Source organism: Arachis hypogaea, chromosome 4 (assembly GCF_003086295.3).
Source record: "Arachis hypogaea cultivar Tifrunner chromosome 4, arahy.Tifrunner.gnm2.J5K5, whole genome shotgun sequence".
Taxonomy (NCBI): domain Eukaryota; kingdom Viridiplantae; phylum Streptophyta; class Magnoliopsida; order Fabales; family Fabaceae; genus Arachis; species Arachis hypogaea.
In genome coordinates, this window is record NC_092039.1 from 19,990,033 (window position 1) to 20,007,413 (window position 17,381).

General features: G+C 38.2%; 1 protein-coding gene across 1 annotated transcript; it reads left to right on the plus strand.

The window, feature by feature from the left end:
• Positions 1-14,379: 14,379 nt before the first annotated feature.
• Positions 14,380-16,256, plus strand: LOC112794729 (uncharacterized). Its single transcript, XM_025836712.1, has 3 exons — positions 14,380-14,566; positions 15,386-15,528; positions 15,675-16,256. Exons 1-3 carry the CDS (start codon positions 14,380-14,382, stop codon positions 16,254-16,256), a joined length of 912 nt encoding a protein of 303 aa, XP_025692497.1.
• The last annotated feature ends 1,125 nt before the right edge of the window (positions 16,257-17,381 follow it).

The window sequence follows — 17,381 nt, forward strand, 5'->3', positions numbered from 1 at the left end:
TTTTAGTTAAAATTCACTTTTCTGGACTTTACTATGAGTTTGTGTGTTTTTTTGTGATTTCAGGTATTTTCTGGCTGAAATTGAGGGACCTAAGCAAAAATCTGATTCAGAGGCTGAAAAGGACTGCAGATGCTGTTGGATTCTGACCTCCCTACACTCGACGTGAATTTTTTGGAGCTACAGAAGCCCAATTGGCGCGCTTTCAATTGCGTTAGAAATTAGACATCCTGGGCTTTCGAGCAATGTAAATAGTCCATACTTTGCTCGATATTTGATGGCCCAAATAGGCGTTCCAAGTCAGCTCAAGAATTCTGGCGTAAAACGACGGAACTGGCACAAGAATGGGAGTTAAACGCCCAAACTAGCACAAAATCTGGCGTTTAACTCTAAGAAGAGTCTCTACACGAAAATGCTTCAATGATCATCCCAAGCACACACCAAGTGGGCCTGGAAGTGGATTTTTATGCCATTTACTCATATTTGTAAACCCTAGGCTACTAGTTCTCTATAAGTAGGACCTTTTACTATTGTATTTTCATCTTTTGATCACTTGAATGTTTTGATCATTTTTTTATGATTGAACCCTCTTTAGGAGGCTGGCCATTCGGCCATGCCTAGACCTTGTTCTTATGTATTTTCAATGGTGGAGTTTCTACACACCATAGATTAAGGTGTGGAGCTCTGCTGTACCTCGAGTATCAATGCAATTACTATTGTTCTTCTATTCAATTCAGCTTATTCTTGTTCTAAGATATCACTTGTTCCTCAACTTGATGAATGTGATGATCCGTGACACTCATCATCATTCTCACCTATGAACGTGTGTCTGACAACCACCTCCGTTCTACCTTAGATTGAGTGGATATCTCTTGGATTCCTTAATCAGAATCTTCGTGGTATAAGCTAGAATTGATGGCGGCATTCAAGAGAATCCGGAAGGTCTAAACCTTGTCTGTGGTATTCTGAGTAGGATTCAAGGATTGAATGACTGTGACGAGCTTCAAACTCGCGATTATGGGGCGTTAGTGACAGACGCAAAAGAATCACTGGATTCTATTCCGACATGATCGAGAACCGACAGCTGAATAGCCGTGCTGTGACAGAGCGCGTTGAACATTTTCACTGAGAGGACGGGACTGTAGCTATTGACAGCGGTGATGCCCAACATACAGCTTGCCATGGAAAGGAGTAAGAAGGATTGGATGAAGACAGTAGGAAAGCAGAGAGACGAAAGGGACAAAGCATCTCCATACGCTTATCTAAAATTCTCACCAATGAATTGCATAAGTATCTCTATCTTTACTTTATGTTTTATGTTATCCTCCATAACCATTTGAGTCTGCCTGACTGAGATTTACGAGATGACCATAGCTTGCTTCATACCAACAATCTCCGTGGGATCGACCCTTACTCGCGTAAGGTTTATTACTTGGACGACCCAGTGCACTTGCTGGTTAGTTGTGCGAAGTTGTGATAAAGAGTTGAGATTGCAATTGAGCGTACCATGTTGATGGCGCCATTGATGATCACAATTTCGTACACCAAGTTTTTGGCACCGTTGCCGGGGATTGTTTAAGTTTGGACAACTGACGGTTCATCTTGTTGCTTAGATTAGGTATTTTTCAGAATTTTTAAGAATGAATTCTAGTGTTTCAAGGTGATGTTCTTATCATCACTAAAGCTGATTGATCTTCATCAATTTAGCTCTTGAATGCAATGTCCTGCTGAAGCTTGGCTAGCCATGTCTAATTTCTTTAGACTAAAGCTTTAGACTAACATTGCATGATTCCTGGAATTCTTATTAAAAATTTTGAATCTCTTTATTTTCTTCTCCATATAATTTTCTAAAAAAAAACCAAAAAAATTTACAAAATCATAAAAAACCAAAAATATTTCTTGTTTGAGTCTAGTGTCTCATTTTAAGTTTGGTGTCAATTGCATGTTTCTGTTCTTCTTGCATTTATCATGTGTCTTCATTGATCTTCAAGTTGTTCTTGATGATTTACTTGCTCTGATCTTTAAATTCTCTTGTCTTGAGTGTTTTGTTGTTTCTCATATGCATTCTCAATTTGTTAGTGTCAGTAGTATACAAACTTCTAAGTTTGGTGTCTTGCATGCATTGTTTATTTGATTTTAGTTGCATTTTGATTTTTCTTCATCATTAAAAATCAAAAAAAATTTTTAATTTGTGTCTTTTCAAGTCAATAATACAGAGAATTGAAGATTCAGAACATTCAGCAGAGGAATTACACAGAAAAAGCTGGGCGTTCAAAACGCCCAGTGAAGAAGGAAAACTAGCGTTTAAATGCCAGCCAGGATACCTGGCTGGGCGTTTAACGCCCAAAAGGGTAGCATTTTAGGCGTTAAACGCCAGAATGTATACCATTCTGGGCGTTTAACACCAGGATGGCACAAGAGGGAAGATTTTGTTTTTAATGCAAATTTTTTTAAGTTTTCGTAATTTTTCAAAATCAAATCTTTTTCAAATCATATCTTTTCAATCATATATTTTCAAAATCAATTTCTTTCCTTTTTCAAAAATACTTGCTAACAATTAATGATTTGATTCAACATTTCAAGTATGTTGCCTTTTCTGTTGAGAAAGGTTTAATGTTTGAATCATATCTTTTCTTGTTAGCCAAGTCATTGATTTTAAAAATCAAATCTTTTTTAAATTGTTTTTCAATCGTATCTTTTTAAAACTATATATTTTCAATCATATCTTTTTAATCACATCTTTTTCAAAATAAGTTTTCAATCATATCCTTTTGATTTCTAATTTCAAAATCTTTTTCAAATATCACTTTATTTCTTTCCCAATCATTTTTTTCGAAAATCATTCTTCAATTTTTCAAAATGTTTTTAAAATCATTTTAAATTTATTTTCGAAAATTTCTTTCCCTCTTCTCACATCCTTTTATTTTGGACTAACATGTACAATTCGAACTCTATCTTTCTAAGTTCAAATTCTTCTACCTCTTCCTTCTATTTTTCTTTTCCTCTAACACCTCAAGGAATCTCTATACTGTGACATAGAGGATTCCATATTTTCTTGCTTTCTTCTCTTTCATATGAGCAGGAGCAAAGACAAAAGCATTCTTGTTGAGGTTGACCCTGAACCTGAAAGGACCTTGAAGCAAAAGCTAAGAGAAGCTAAAGCAAAACTCTCTGTAGAGGACCTAGCAGAATTCTTCAAAGAAGAAGACATGGCAGCCAAAAACAATAACAATGCCAACAATGCAAGGAAGGTGCTGGGTGACTTTACTGCACCTACTCCCGACTTCTATGGGAGAAGCATCTCTATCCCTGCCATTGGAGCAAACAACTTTGAGCTTAAGCCTCAATTAGTTTCTCTAATGCAACAGAATTGCAAGTTCCATGGACTTCTATTGGAAGATCCTCATCAGTTTTTAGCTGAATTCTTGCAAATTTGTGACACTGTCAAGACCAATGGGGTTGACCCTGAGGTCTACAGACTTATGCTATTCCCTTTTGCTGTAAGAGACAGAGCTCGGATATGGTTGGACTCACAACCTAAAGAAAGCCTGAACTCTTGGGAAAAGCTAGTCAATGCCTTCTTGGCAAAGTTCTTTCCACCTCAAAAATTGAGTGAGCTTAGAGTGGAAGTCCAAACCTTCAGACAGAAGGAAGGTGAATCCCTCTATGAAGCTTGGGAAAGATACAAATAATTGATCAAAAAGTGTCCCTCTGACATGCTTTCTGAATGGAGCATCATAGGTATCTTCTATGATGGTCTGTCTGAACTGTCCAAGATGTCATTGGATAGCTCTGCTGGAGGATCGCTTCATCTGAAGAAGACGCCTGTAGAAGCTCAAGAACTCATTGAAATAGTTGCAAATAACCAATTCATGTACACTTCTGAAAGGAATCCTGTGAACAATGGGACGAATCAGAAGAAAGGAGTTCTTGAGATTGATACTCTGAATGCCATACTGGCTCAGAACAAAATATTGACTCAGCAAGTCAATATGATTTCTCAAAGTCTGTCTGGAATGCAAGCTGCACCAGGCAGTACTAAGGATGCTTCATCTGAAGAAGAAGCTTATGATCCTGAGAACCCTTCAATGGAAGAGGTGAATTACATGGGAGAACCCTATGGAAACACCTATAATCCTTCATAGAGAAATCATCCAAATCTCTCATGGAAGGATCAACAGAGACCTCAACAAGGTTTCAACAACAATAATGGTGGAAGAAACAGGTTTAGCAATGGCAAGCCTTTTCCATCATCTTCTCAGCAACAGACAGAGAATTCTAAACAGAACTCCTTTGACTTAGCAACTATAGTCTCTGATCTAATCAAAACCACTCAAAGTTTCATAACTGAAACAAGGTACTCCATTAGAAACTTGGAGGCACAAGTGGGTCAGCTGAGTAAGAAAGTTACTGAACTCCCTCCTAGTACTCTTCCAAGCAATACAGAAGAAAATCCAAAAGGAGAGTGTAAGGCGATCAACATGGCCGAATTTGGAGAGGAGGAAGAGGCAGTGATCGCCACTGAGGAAGACCTCAATGGACGTCCACTGGCCTCCAATGAGTTCCCCAATAAGGAACCATGGGAATCTGAGGCTCACACCGAGACCATAGAGATTCCATTGGATTTACTTCTGCCATTCATGAGCTCTGATGAGTATTCTTCCTCTGAAGAGGATGAAGATGTCATTGAAGAGCAAGTTGCTAAGTACCTTGGAGCAATCATGAAGCTAAATAAAAAGTTATTTGGTAATGAGACTTGGGAGGATGAACCCCCTTTGCTCACTAAAGAACTGGCTGACTTGTCTAGGCAGAAACTACCTCAAAAGAGACAGGACCCTGGGAAGTTCTCAATACCTTGTACAATAGGCACCATGATCTTCAAGAAAGCTCTGTGTGACCTAAGGTCAAGCATAAACCTCATGACTATCTCTGTAATGGAGAAGCTAGGGATCTTTGAGGTACAAGCTACAAGAATCTCACTAGAGATGGCAGACAATTCAAGAAAACAAGCATATGGACTTGTAGAGGATGTTCTGGTAAAAGTTGAAGACTATTACATACCTGCTGATTTCATAGTCCTAGAGACTAGGAAGTGCATGGATGAATCCATCATCCTTGGCAAACCCTTCCTAGCCACAGCAAAGGCTGTGATTGATGTTGACATAGGAGAATTGATCATTCAAGTGAATGAAGAATCCTTTGTGTTTAAGGCTCAAGGATATCCCTCTGCAACCATGGAGAGGAAGCATGAAGAGCTTCTCTCAAAACAGAGTCAAATAGAGCCCCCACAGTCAAACTCCAAGTTTGGTGTTGGGAGGCCTCAACCAACTTCTAAGTTTGGTGTTGAACCCCCACATTCAAACTCTAAGTTTGGTGTTGGGAGGTTCCAACATTGCTCTGAGTATCTGTGAGGCTCCATGAGAGCCCATTGTCAAGCTACTGACATTAAAGAAGTGCTTGTTGGGAGGCAACCCAATGTTATATTTATCTAATTCCCTTTGTTATTTTATGTTTTCTATAGGTTGATGATCATGGGAAGTCACAAAATCAATTGAAAAGCAAAAACAGAATGAAAAACAGAAAGAAAAACAACACACCCTAGAGGAAAACTTGCTGGCGTTTAAACGCCAGTAAGGGCAGCAAATGGGCGTTTAACGCCCAGTCTGGCACCATTCTGGGCGTTTAATGCCAGAAAGGGGCACCAGACTGGCGTTAAACGCCAGGAAGGGGCAAGAAGCTGGCGTTAAACGCCAGAAATGGGCACCAGCCCGGCGTTTAACGCCAGAATTGGCATAAAGAGCAATTTTGCTCGCCACTTGGTGCAGGGATAAATTTTTCTTGACACCTCAGGATCTGTGGACCCCACAGGATCCCCACCTACCCTACCACTCTCTCTCCTCTTCACCCATTCACCAATCACCTCAACACCTCTTCCCCAAAAACCCCTCACCTATCAAATCCCACTATTCTCCTCACCACTCACATCCATCCTTCATAAAACCTCACCTACCTCACCATTCAAATTCAAACCACTTTCCCTCCCAACCCACCCATCCATGACCGAACCCTACCCCTCTCCCCACCCCTATATAAACTCTTCTTCACTCCTTCATTTTCACACAACCTAAACACTACTTCTCCCCCTTGGCCGAACCACAAAGCCACCTCTATCTCCTCTATTTCTTCTTCTTCTACTCTCTTCTTTCTTCTTTTTCTCGAGGACGAGCAAACCTTCTAAGTTTGGTGTGGTAAAATCATTGCTTTTTATTTTTCCATAACCATTTATGGCATCTAAGGCCGGAGAAACCTCTAGAAAGAGGAAAGAGAAGGCAAAAGCTTCCACCTCCGAGTCATGGGAGATGGAGAGATTCATCTCAAGTGTGCATCAAGACCACTTCTATGAAGTTGTGGCCATGAAAAAGGTGATCCCCGAGGTCCCTTTCAAACTCAAAAAGAGTGAATATCCGAAGATCCGACACGAGATCTGAAGAAGAGGTTGGGAAGTTCTTACCAACCCCATTCAACAAGTCGGAATCTTAATGGTTCAAGAGTTCTATGCCAATGCATGGATCACCAAGAACCATGATCAAAGTGTGAACCCGGACCCAAAGAATTGGCTTACAATGGTTCGGGGGAAATGCTTGGATTTTAGTCCAGAAAATATAAGGTTGGCATTCAACTTGCCCATGATGCAAGGAGATGAACACCCTTACACTAGAAGGGTCAACTTTGATCAAAGGTTGGACCAAGTCCTCATAGACATTTGTGAAGAGCGCGCTCAATGGAAGAGAGATTCAAGAGGGAAGCCAGTTCAACTGAGAAGGCATGACCTCAAGCCCGTGGCTAGAGGATGGTTGGAGTTTATCCAACGCTCAATCATTCCCACTAGCAACCGGTCCGAAGTTACTATAGACCGGGCTATCATGATTCATAGCATCATGATTGGAGAGGAAATAGAAGTTCATGAGGTTATATCCCAAGAACTTTATAAGGTGGCAGACAAGTCCTCTACCTTGGCAAGGTTAGCCTTCCCTCATCTCATTTGTCACCTCTGTTATTCAGTCGGAATTAACATAGAGGGAGACATCCTCATTGATGAAGACAAGCCCATCACTAAGAAGAGGATGGAGCAAACAAGAGATCCCACTCATCATGAAATCCCTGAAATACCTCAAGGGATGCACTTTCCTCCACAAAACTATTGGGAGCAAATCAACACCTCCCTAGGAGAATTGAGTTCCAACATGGGACAACTAAGGGTGGAGCACCAAGAACATTCCATTCCCCTCCATGAAATTAGAGAAGATCAAAGAATCATGAGAGAGGAGCAACAAAGACAAGGAAGAGACATTGAGGAGCTCAAACACTCCATAAGATCTTCAAGAGGAAGAACAAGCCGCCATCACTAAGGTGGACCCGTTCTTTAATCTCCTTGTTCTTTATTTTCCTGTTTTTCGAAAATTATGCTTATGTTTATCTATGTTTGTGTCTTATGATCATTAGTGTCTTAGTGTCTATGCCTTAAAGTTATGAATGTCCTATGAATCCATCACCTTTCTTAAATGAAAAATGTTCTTAATTGGAAAAGAGAGGAATTGCATGAATTTTGAATTTTATAACAGATTAATTATTTTGATGTGGTGGCAATACTTTGACTTCTGAATGTATGCTTGAACAGTGCATATGTCTTTTGAATTTGTTATTCATGAACGTTGGCTCTTGAAAGAATGATAAAAAAGGAGACATGTTACTGAGGATCTGAAAAATTATAAACATGATTCTTGAAGCAAGAAAAAGCAGAGAATTCAAAAAAAAAAGATAGTACATGCGAAAAAAAAGAGGAAGAAAAAGAAAACAATAAAGTTGTGATCCAAGGCAAAAAGAGTGTGCTTAAGAACCCTGGACACCTCTAATTGGGGACTCTAGCAAAACTGAGTCACAATCTGAAAAGGTTAACCCAGTTATGTGTCTGTGGCATGTATGTATCCGGTGGTAATACTGGAAGACAGAGTGCTTTGGGCCACGGCCAAGACTCATAAAGTAGCTATGTTCAAGAATCATCATACTTAACTAGGAGAATCAATAATACTATCTGGATTCTGAGTTCCTATGGAAGCCAATCATTCTGAATTTCAAAGGATAGAGTGAGATGCCAAAACTGTTCAGAGGCAAAAAGCTAAAAGCCCCGCTCATCTAATTAATACTGATCTTCATAGATGTTTTTGGAATTTATTGCATATTCTCTTCTTTTTATCTTATTTGATCTTCAGTTGCTTGGGGACAAGCAACAATTTAAGTTTGGTGTTGTGATGAGCGGATAACTTATACGCTTTTTGGCATTATTTTTAGTATGTTTTAGTTAGTTTTTATTATATTTTTATTAGTTTTTAGTTAAAATTCACTTTTCTAGACTTTACTATGAGTTTGTGTGTTTTTCTGTGATTTAAGATATTTTCTGGCTGAAATTGAGGGACCTGAGCAAAAATCTTATTCAGAGGCTGAAAAGAACTGCAAATGCTGTTGGATTCTGACCTCCCTGCACTCGAAGGGGATTTTCTGGAGGTACAGAAGCCCAATTGGCGCGCTCTCAACTGCGTTGGAAAGTAGATATCCTGGGCTTTCCAGAAATGTATAATAGTCCATACTTTGCCCGAGATTTGATGGCACAAACAGGCGTTCCAAGTCAGCTCAAGAATTCTGGCGTAAAACGCCGGAACTGGCACAAGAATGGGAGTTAAACGCCCAAACTGGCACAAAAGCTGGTGTTTAACTCCAAGAAGAGTCTCTACACGAAAATGCTTCAATTCTCAGCCCAATCACACACCAAGTGGGCCCGGAAGTGGATTTTTATGTCATTTACTCATATTTGTAAACCCTAGGCTACTAGTTCTCTATAAGTAGGACCTTTTACTATTGTATTTTCGTCTTTTGATCACTTGAATCTTTTGATCATGTTTTTATGATTGAACCCACTTTGGGAGGCTGGCCATTTGGCCATGCCTAGACCTTGTTCTTATGTATTTTCAATGGTGGAGTTTCTACATACCATAGATTAAGGTGTGGAGCTCTGCTGTACCTCGAGTATCAATGTAATTACTATTGTTCTTCTATTCAATTCAGCTTATTCTTGTTCTAAGATATCACTTGTTCCTCAACTTGATGAATGTGATGATCCGTGACACTCATCATCATTCTCACCTATGAACGTGTGCCTGACAACCACCTCCGTTCTACCTTAGATTGAGTGGATATCTCTTGGATTCCTTAATCAGAATCTTTGTGGTATAAGCTAGAATTGATGGCGGCATTCAAGAGAATCCGGAAGGTCTAAACCTTGTCTGTGGTATTCTGAGTAGGATTCAAGGATTGAATGACTGTGACGAGCTTCAAACTCGCGATTGTGGGGCATTAGTGACAGACGCAAAAGAATCACTGGATTCTATTCCGACATGATCGAGAACCGACAGCTGAATAGCCGTGCTGTGACAGAGCGCGTTGAAAATTTTCACTGAGAGGACGGGACTGTAGCTATTGACAGCGGTGATGCCCAACATACAGCTTGCCATGGAAAGGAGTAAGAAGGATTGGATGAAGACAGTAGGAAAGCAGAGAGACGAAAGGGACAAAGCATCTCCATACGCTTATCTAAAATTCTCACCAATGAATTGCATAAGTATCTCTATCTTTACTTTATGTTTTATGTTATCCTCCATAACCATTTGAGTCTGCCTGACTGAGATTTACAAGATGACCATAGCTTGCTTCATACCAACAATCTCCGTGGGATCGACCCTTACTCGCGTAAGGTTTATTACTTGGACGACCCAGTGCACTTGCTGGTTAGTTGTGTGAAGTTGTGATAAAGAGTTAAGATTGCAATTGAGCGTACCATGTTGATGGCGCCATTGATGATTACAATTTCGTGCACCAAGCAGCCTATCCCCACTTGAGTTGGTGAGGGGGAGATTTGTTGGTGGGTCTCCAACCAAGTGGGGCCCACAACTTTAAAACAAAAAAAAAAGAAATAAGGTGGCTATTAGCCACGGAAGCACGGGAGAGAGAGAAGAGCTTTCATTCTTTGTTTTTGAATGAAAGGAATGAAATAGGGTTACAGCGCCGAAGAGGAGAAGAATTTAGGGGAAAAAGGCAAGCCAACTTTGATCCTATTAAATTGGTAAACTTGCTTCATTTCTTATGAAATTTTAGTATGTTATTCTTGGTGTAGAGATGAACATTAGGATATAACTTATTTGTTGTATTGCCTTCTCTTTTTTTTGCCTGATTTGAGATACCCACTTTTGTGGAGGGTTTATGTTGATTCCACCAGTTTTGGTGATGCATTTTGTTGATTGTCGAGATGCCCTAGTGTTACTAGGAAGACTTTTTGTGTACCCATTATTCTGATAGTGGAAGATTTTTTCGGACTAGGTCTCGTGGGTTTTTTGTCCCTCTTTTGGGGGTTTTCCCACGTTAAAATTCTGGTGTCTGATTATTTAATTTCTGTCATTATATTTACTGCTTGGAGTATCTTTGGTGTTGCCCATTTAATTGCACAGGTTGTGGAAAAATTATTTTTGGTGCTTCCGCTATTAGATAGGTTCTTGTTTTTGAACCTTTATTGAGTTTTTCCCAACAGTCAGCAACCATATTTATTTCAAAAGACCATATGAGATAATAATTAATTTGATGAAATATAAGTTACCACAAGCTACATATTATATGAATAAAATTCATATAATAGTGGGACCATCATAGATACCTAGTACAATATTAATATTTAGTTTTTAGACAGAAATATTAATTTGAAAGTGGTATTTTTAATACAGTAATCGAACGAGTTAATACTCAAAATGACCCCTAAAATTTGACTCCCGGAGCAATTTAGCCCTCAAACTTTTAATTGGCTCAAATTGTACCGTGAAATTTTGACCCGTGCCTCAATTTAGCCCTTTTGTCATTTTCCGTCACCAGAAAGCTGAACTGACAATTTTAAATGATACCTGACACTGTCTAAATGGCGCCGTTTAACGCTTGGTACGAGAAATATTCAAAAATGACGTCGTGTGACATGAGGGAGGGGGTTAAACAAAAATCCAAACGTTAACCACTTCAAAATTGACCCTTCTTATATAAGTCCTCATGTCACACGACGTTTGGTTAACGTTTGGGTTTTTGTTTAACCCCCTCCCTCATGCATGTCACACAACGTCCTTTCTAAATATTTCTCGCGCTAAGCGTTAAACGGCGTCGTTTAGAAAATATCAAGTGCCATTTAAAATTGCCAAGTTAGTTTTCTGGTGACGAAAAATGATGAAAGGGCCAAATTGAGGTACAGGTCAAATTTTCAGGGTATAATTTGAGTCAATTAAAAGTTTGAGGACTAAATTGCATCAGGGATCAAATTTTAGGGGTCATTTTGAATATTAACTCGTAATTAAACATTAATAATAAATCCTATTAAACAATAAGTCTATCTTTGGAAAAACTTATTATTCACATGGAACTAAATAATTATCGCATGTCTACTATCATAAATGCGTATGTAATTTGGCAAAGTACAGAACTTCTTTTGGACCAATCTATACTCACATAAATTACGTACACATAAATTTATTAGTGCGGTTTATAAAATATTCTCAATAAAATTATGTCGAACAATAAGTCTATCTTTGGATTGACTTATTATTCAAATGAAAATTTGAGAAATATATTTATTTATTACCACATATATATTTTTTTACCAATTGGCCAAAAACCAACCTTCCTTAACTTTGGGTCGATTAGTGGTTGCATAAATAAATAGAAAATAAACATAAGGATTTTATTATTGGGTCAAACAATAAACTTTCTTTGCGTCGATTATTGTTCACATAAAAAATAACCATTAATTTATTCTTAACTAGCTACCCAAATATATAAATATCATTGATATGCATATGTAATTATGCCAAATATAGACTTTCTTTTTGGCCGACCAATATTCACATGAATTACATATAACCATATTCCTAATTGTTCCAAAATAACTCAGCTTTTACAAAAGAGGCTACTTTGATAGCATAATATTTAACCAATTTATTTTAAAACTGAACCTTACAAAATATATGAGTATAATATGATTCAAATTGTTACTAATTTTTTTATGTAACAAGTTCAAAATGCTTACATAGCACAATAATAATAATAATAATAATAATAATAATAATAATAATAATAATAATAATAATAATAAGACATAATATATAATAATCTCATATATAGTGAATCCTTATTAACCAATTCTTAATTTCTTTGATTACACAAAAATTCAATCCACAACAAAAGAATTTAAATAACAAAAAGTCACAATAATTTTTTTTATATAACAAAATAAATCATAAAATAATATTCATGCTATTAAACCCCTTTGCAAAGGTCTTTCAATCTAGATCAATAATAATATCCTTATTATTATTATTATTATCATTAACTAGAAGTGGTACAATATGATATATATATATATATATATATATATATATATATATATATATATATATATATATATATATATATATATATATATATATATATATATAGAGAGAGAGAGAGAGAGAGAGAGAATACAAAGTGAGGTAGAACTAGGGACGGACGAAGAAGAGATCTTAGAGTTTGGAATTGAGGAGAGTATTATCGTTTGAAAAATAATTTATTTTTCACTTTGTGGACAATCTACTGCAAAATATTTCGAAAAAGAAATTATTTCACTTATTCCATTAGACGGGACGAATCAATGACATCTATATATCCCAGAAGCTGAAAAATAGTAAGGTTTACTTGTTTGTTTTTGTACGCTATACGATGAAGGGAGGGGCAATGAAGGCTATAGCAGAAATGAATCATATGAGTTTAGGGGGTAAAATAATCTCTGTCGGAGAGGCTAAATATAGAAGGGCAACGGATGGGAAGAAAATTGGGGTGTGCGATGAAGAAAAAGTAAGGAATGCGGTGGAGAATAGGCAACCTCGAAGAGGACAAAGTTTGATTCATACTACAAAAGTAGAAAAGACGAAGAAGAATACATTAAAGACCCGCATGGGAATGGATAGACGAAAAATTTTGAAATCCCAATAGCAAAAAAAAACTTTGATTGGCTGTTGAGGAGTTTAGTAGGAGGAATGACGACGGTCATTGAGTGTAAATCGCTAAGAAAAGTAATCTGTAAGAATCTTCTTTCGGGTGTTGAAGTCAGAGAGCTTGGAGCGTACAAGGTGCTATTAGTTTTTAATACTGTGAAGAACGCAGAGGAAGCATTTACTTTCAAAATGAATAGTCTTTTACAATTCTTTCATAGTGTATAGAGATGCGAGGAATCAGAACACAGTGAGACTAAAAGAGTCTGGCTAGAGTGTTATGGAGTGCCCTTACATGTACGATCGACGGTCTATGGGAGGGAAGCAGTCAAGTATGATGAAGTGATAGATCCTGTTTAATCATTTAGCGTTGATCAAGTTTTAATCGATACTTGTGTATTCAATGTGATTAATGAATAGATTTATATCACTGTAGGCACTAGTGGATTTAATATTTTTGTAAAAGAGGTGGGACGTGAGATATATAGAGATAAATATCTGTTGGAAGATGTAATAGTTAGGCCAATTTGTGAAAGCTCTGGTTCATATGATGATGGAACGATGTTGAAGGTGGCAGTTTAGGATCCGACAGTTGAGCTCTAGTCGTGACATGTGCAAAAATGACGTTGAAGAGAAGGGTAGAATGGTAACACCTGACATTTTTTTGAATGAATAAAATAAAGAGAAATTAACTCCAAATCACAAAAAATAGCTAACTGATCCATTCAAATTAAAAGGAATTAATGGGGATGCGGATTCTGGGGCATTTGATGAGAGTGTGGAGTTTGATTCCAAAAGAATGGTCATGAAAGAATATATTGATAGGGGAAGTGTGTCCAAAGAAGGGGAGAGAATTTTGGAAGAATGGGATAATATGAGCTTGGATTTTAAAAAGAACATGGGAAAGAAAAACAAAAATGAAGCCACATCCTCTTTGAGCCATCAAACCAATGGGTTAAGAAAAAAATTGGGGAAAGTTGAGCTTGTGATAGAAGATCAGCTGCTGCAAGATTTGGTTGGGGACGCTGGGCCAGGTCGGGGACTTGTCTCCTGGTCTGAAGAAGTGCGTGTGGGTCGTGTCTTGCGCAATGAAGGGTGTGTTGCGAGAAACAGGAGTCGTCCACATTCAGAGGCAGTTAACAAGAGTTACGATGTGGCTAAGGGAAGCAACCCGCATGACCCGGTGCCGAGGATAAGCGTGGCCGGTCGAGTAGGATGAGTAGCTCCAAACGACGTCCAAGCTCAGGATCAAGGTAGTTTCAGTGGTAAAGGCATGACGATGGGGCCTGCGGTGGATGTGAATGACCATGGGTGCCAGGATTTGCAAGTGTTGGTTGAAAGGGAAGGAGACCGTGCTGATCATGGAGACTATTCGATGCAACATCAAGAAAAGGAGACTAATGTGACATGGGTAGGAGATGAAGACGACGTTGTGGGACCTGAAACATTAGTAACGGCTGGTGTGCAACAAAAAAATGTCAAAGGATAGGACATGGAGGATACTAAGTCCAAAACTGAAGTAAAATGTATGAACGAAAATGCTGATGAGAGGTTCACATGGGAAGCATAGATGATTGAGAATAGAGAAATATGGAGGTTGGCATTGGAGTTTGGTGCAGTCTTACATGATAAAGAAGAAGACCTTATGACTATTTTGCAAGATCAGAATGAAGAAATTATGGCAAAAAAAGATTGGCCGATACAAAAAGGGAAAGCAAGGAAGAGCAGACCCAAAAATCATAAAAAGGTGTGTAAAATACTTTTAAATGATTTATAGTTGTTGGAATGTTAGAGGATTAGGAGGGGACGACAAGCTCAATATGGTGAAAGAATTAAAGAAAAAATATATGTTGAATATGTTATCCTTGATTGAAACTAAGAAAGAGATGTAGTGACTAATTTTGATGTAGCACGAATTTAGGGTTGTGACATGGTGGGCTGGGACTATGTGGAATCAACAGATGCCTCTGGAAGTTTATTGTTAATATGGGATGATATGGTGTTTAAACATTCAAATTGTTCCAAAGCGAATCGGAGGGTTGGCTATGTGTTGAAGGATTGCTGACAAAAAATAGCTAACTGTGCATTATGCTTGGTGTATGGGACGCATGTGCGGAATGAGAAACTAGTGATCTAGAAGGAGTTGAGCTATATTGTGGGGTTATGTCAGGTTCTGTTTTGTTTCATAAGAGATTTTAATGAAATACTACGGGTGGAGGAAAGAAAAAGTGCAACTAGTTTACCGGCATCTGTGGAAGACTTTAAAGATTGAATGCAAGATTTACAGCTTGTGAATTTACCTCTTAATGATCGGAAGTTCACATGGTTTAGAGGTCGATCTTGTAGTCCCATTGACAGGGTTCTAGTCAGTATAGAGTGGCTTGAAGAGTTCTCAGATACTCGATTGAAAGGGGACATAGAGGTTTGTCAAATCACTGCCCGTTGACTGTAAAAGGTACAAGAGTTAGTGGGGGCCTAAGACCATTTCAAAGTTTAGATTCCTATTTTATACATGAGGGATATTTGAGGATGGTGAAGGATGAATGGAGGAACTTGGGTGATGATTAGTTCACTAATAAGCTGAAGGCCTTGACGGTACCGCTGAAAAGATGGCATAGGGATAATTTTGGGGATATGGACAACATGATAAATAAGTTTGAAGAAGAGATCAAGAAGCTTGATGATATGGTTAGTGCTGGTACTTATGATGGAACGGTGGAGGCTCAACGGGAGGCTTTGGTGAGTTGTTGTGCGAAGTGGTATGTCATAAAGGAGATTCATTGGAAGCAGTTGTCTCGATCTCAGCATACTAGAGACATGGACAAGAATGCTAGATACTTTCATAACCTAGCGTCGAGTAGAAGGAGGAACAACAGAATTGATGCTTTGTTAATCAATGGAAGCCTAGTGCAAAACCAGGCCAGAATAAAGGTTGCGATTAGAGGATTTTATAACGAGTTGTATCGGCAAGAATATGCTCCTATGATTAGGTTCCGTGATGGGTTGGTAAAGCAAATTGATGAAGATAAGGTAGTAGCATCAGAGGTACTGTCATCGACTGAGAAAATCAAAGAGGCAGTTTTGGATTGTGAGTCGACTAAAGCTCCAGGTAGTGATGGATATAATATGAACTTCATTAAAAAGCGTTGAGATGAGATTGGTCAGGAGTTTACTGAGGCATTGTTAGGATTTTTCTAAAGTGCTAAACTACCAATGGATGCTAATGTAACATGGGTAGCGATAGCTCCAAAATTTATAGGAGCTAAGAAAAATAAAAATCTTCGGCTGATTAGTATGGTTGGTTGTATGTATAAAGTGATATCAAAAGTGTTAGTGAGAAGAATGAGGTTAGTGATGCCAGGTTTAGTAGGGGAGGCACAGTCTGTGTTTGTGAAGGGACAGAAAATACATGATGGTGCCCTTATTGCATGTGAGAAGTCCAATGGCTGAAGTTGCGCAAGAAGAAGGCGGCGATTATCAAGTTAGACTTTCAGAAAGCATATGACAGGGTTAGATGGAGCTTCGTAGATATTGTGCTACAAAAGATGGGTTTTGACCTCAGATAGAGAGCATGGTGAAGGAATGTGTGACCACAGCATTTATGTCCCTTTTAATTAATAGGTCACCATCCAAGCTGTTCAGGATGGAGAGAGGTCTTAGACAAGGAGATCTACTGTCTCTTTTTCTATTTGTTCTTGTCGTTGATATTTTGCATAGGATGGTGGGTGAGGAAATTAGGAATAGACGCACTTCTCCACTACTGGTTAGGAGGGACAACATAGAGCTATAGCATCTCCAGTTTACATATGACACAATCTTATTCTACCCCCAAGAAACGGAGACAATTAAGAATTATAAGAGGCTTCTGCGATTTTTTTAGTTTATGACTGGATTGAGTATTAATTTTGATAAGTCAAATTTGATTTTTGTTAATTGTGAGCAGGAATAGGTGACAAATAGGTATGGTTTGTTAGGTGTAAAGAAGTTGCTTTACTTGTTAAATACCTAGGGATTTCTCTAGGTGAAAATCCTCGATTAGTGAAGACCTGGAAACTAATTATAGACAAGGTAAAAGACAAGCTTAGTTTATGGAAAGCGAAGACTTTTAACAAAGCTAGCAAGCTAGTACTAATCAAATCTGTACTTAATAACTTGCCGGTCTACTACTTAAGCTTGTATAAGATGTCAAAGGCGGTTGCAGAGAAATTGATGACTTGCATCATCTACCCTTTTTTCTTGCATAAAAAGGACCATAAAAGAGCATAATCTCATTTG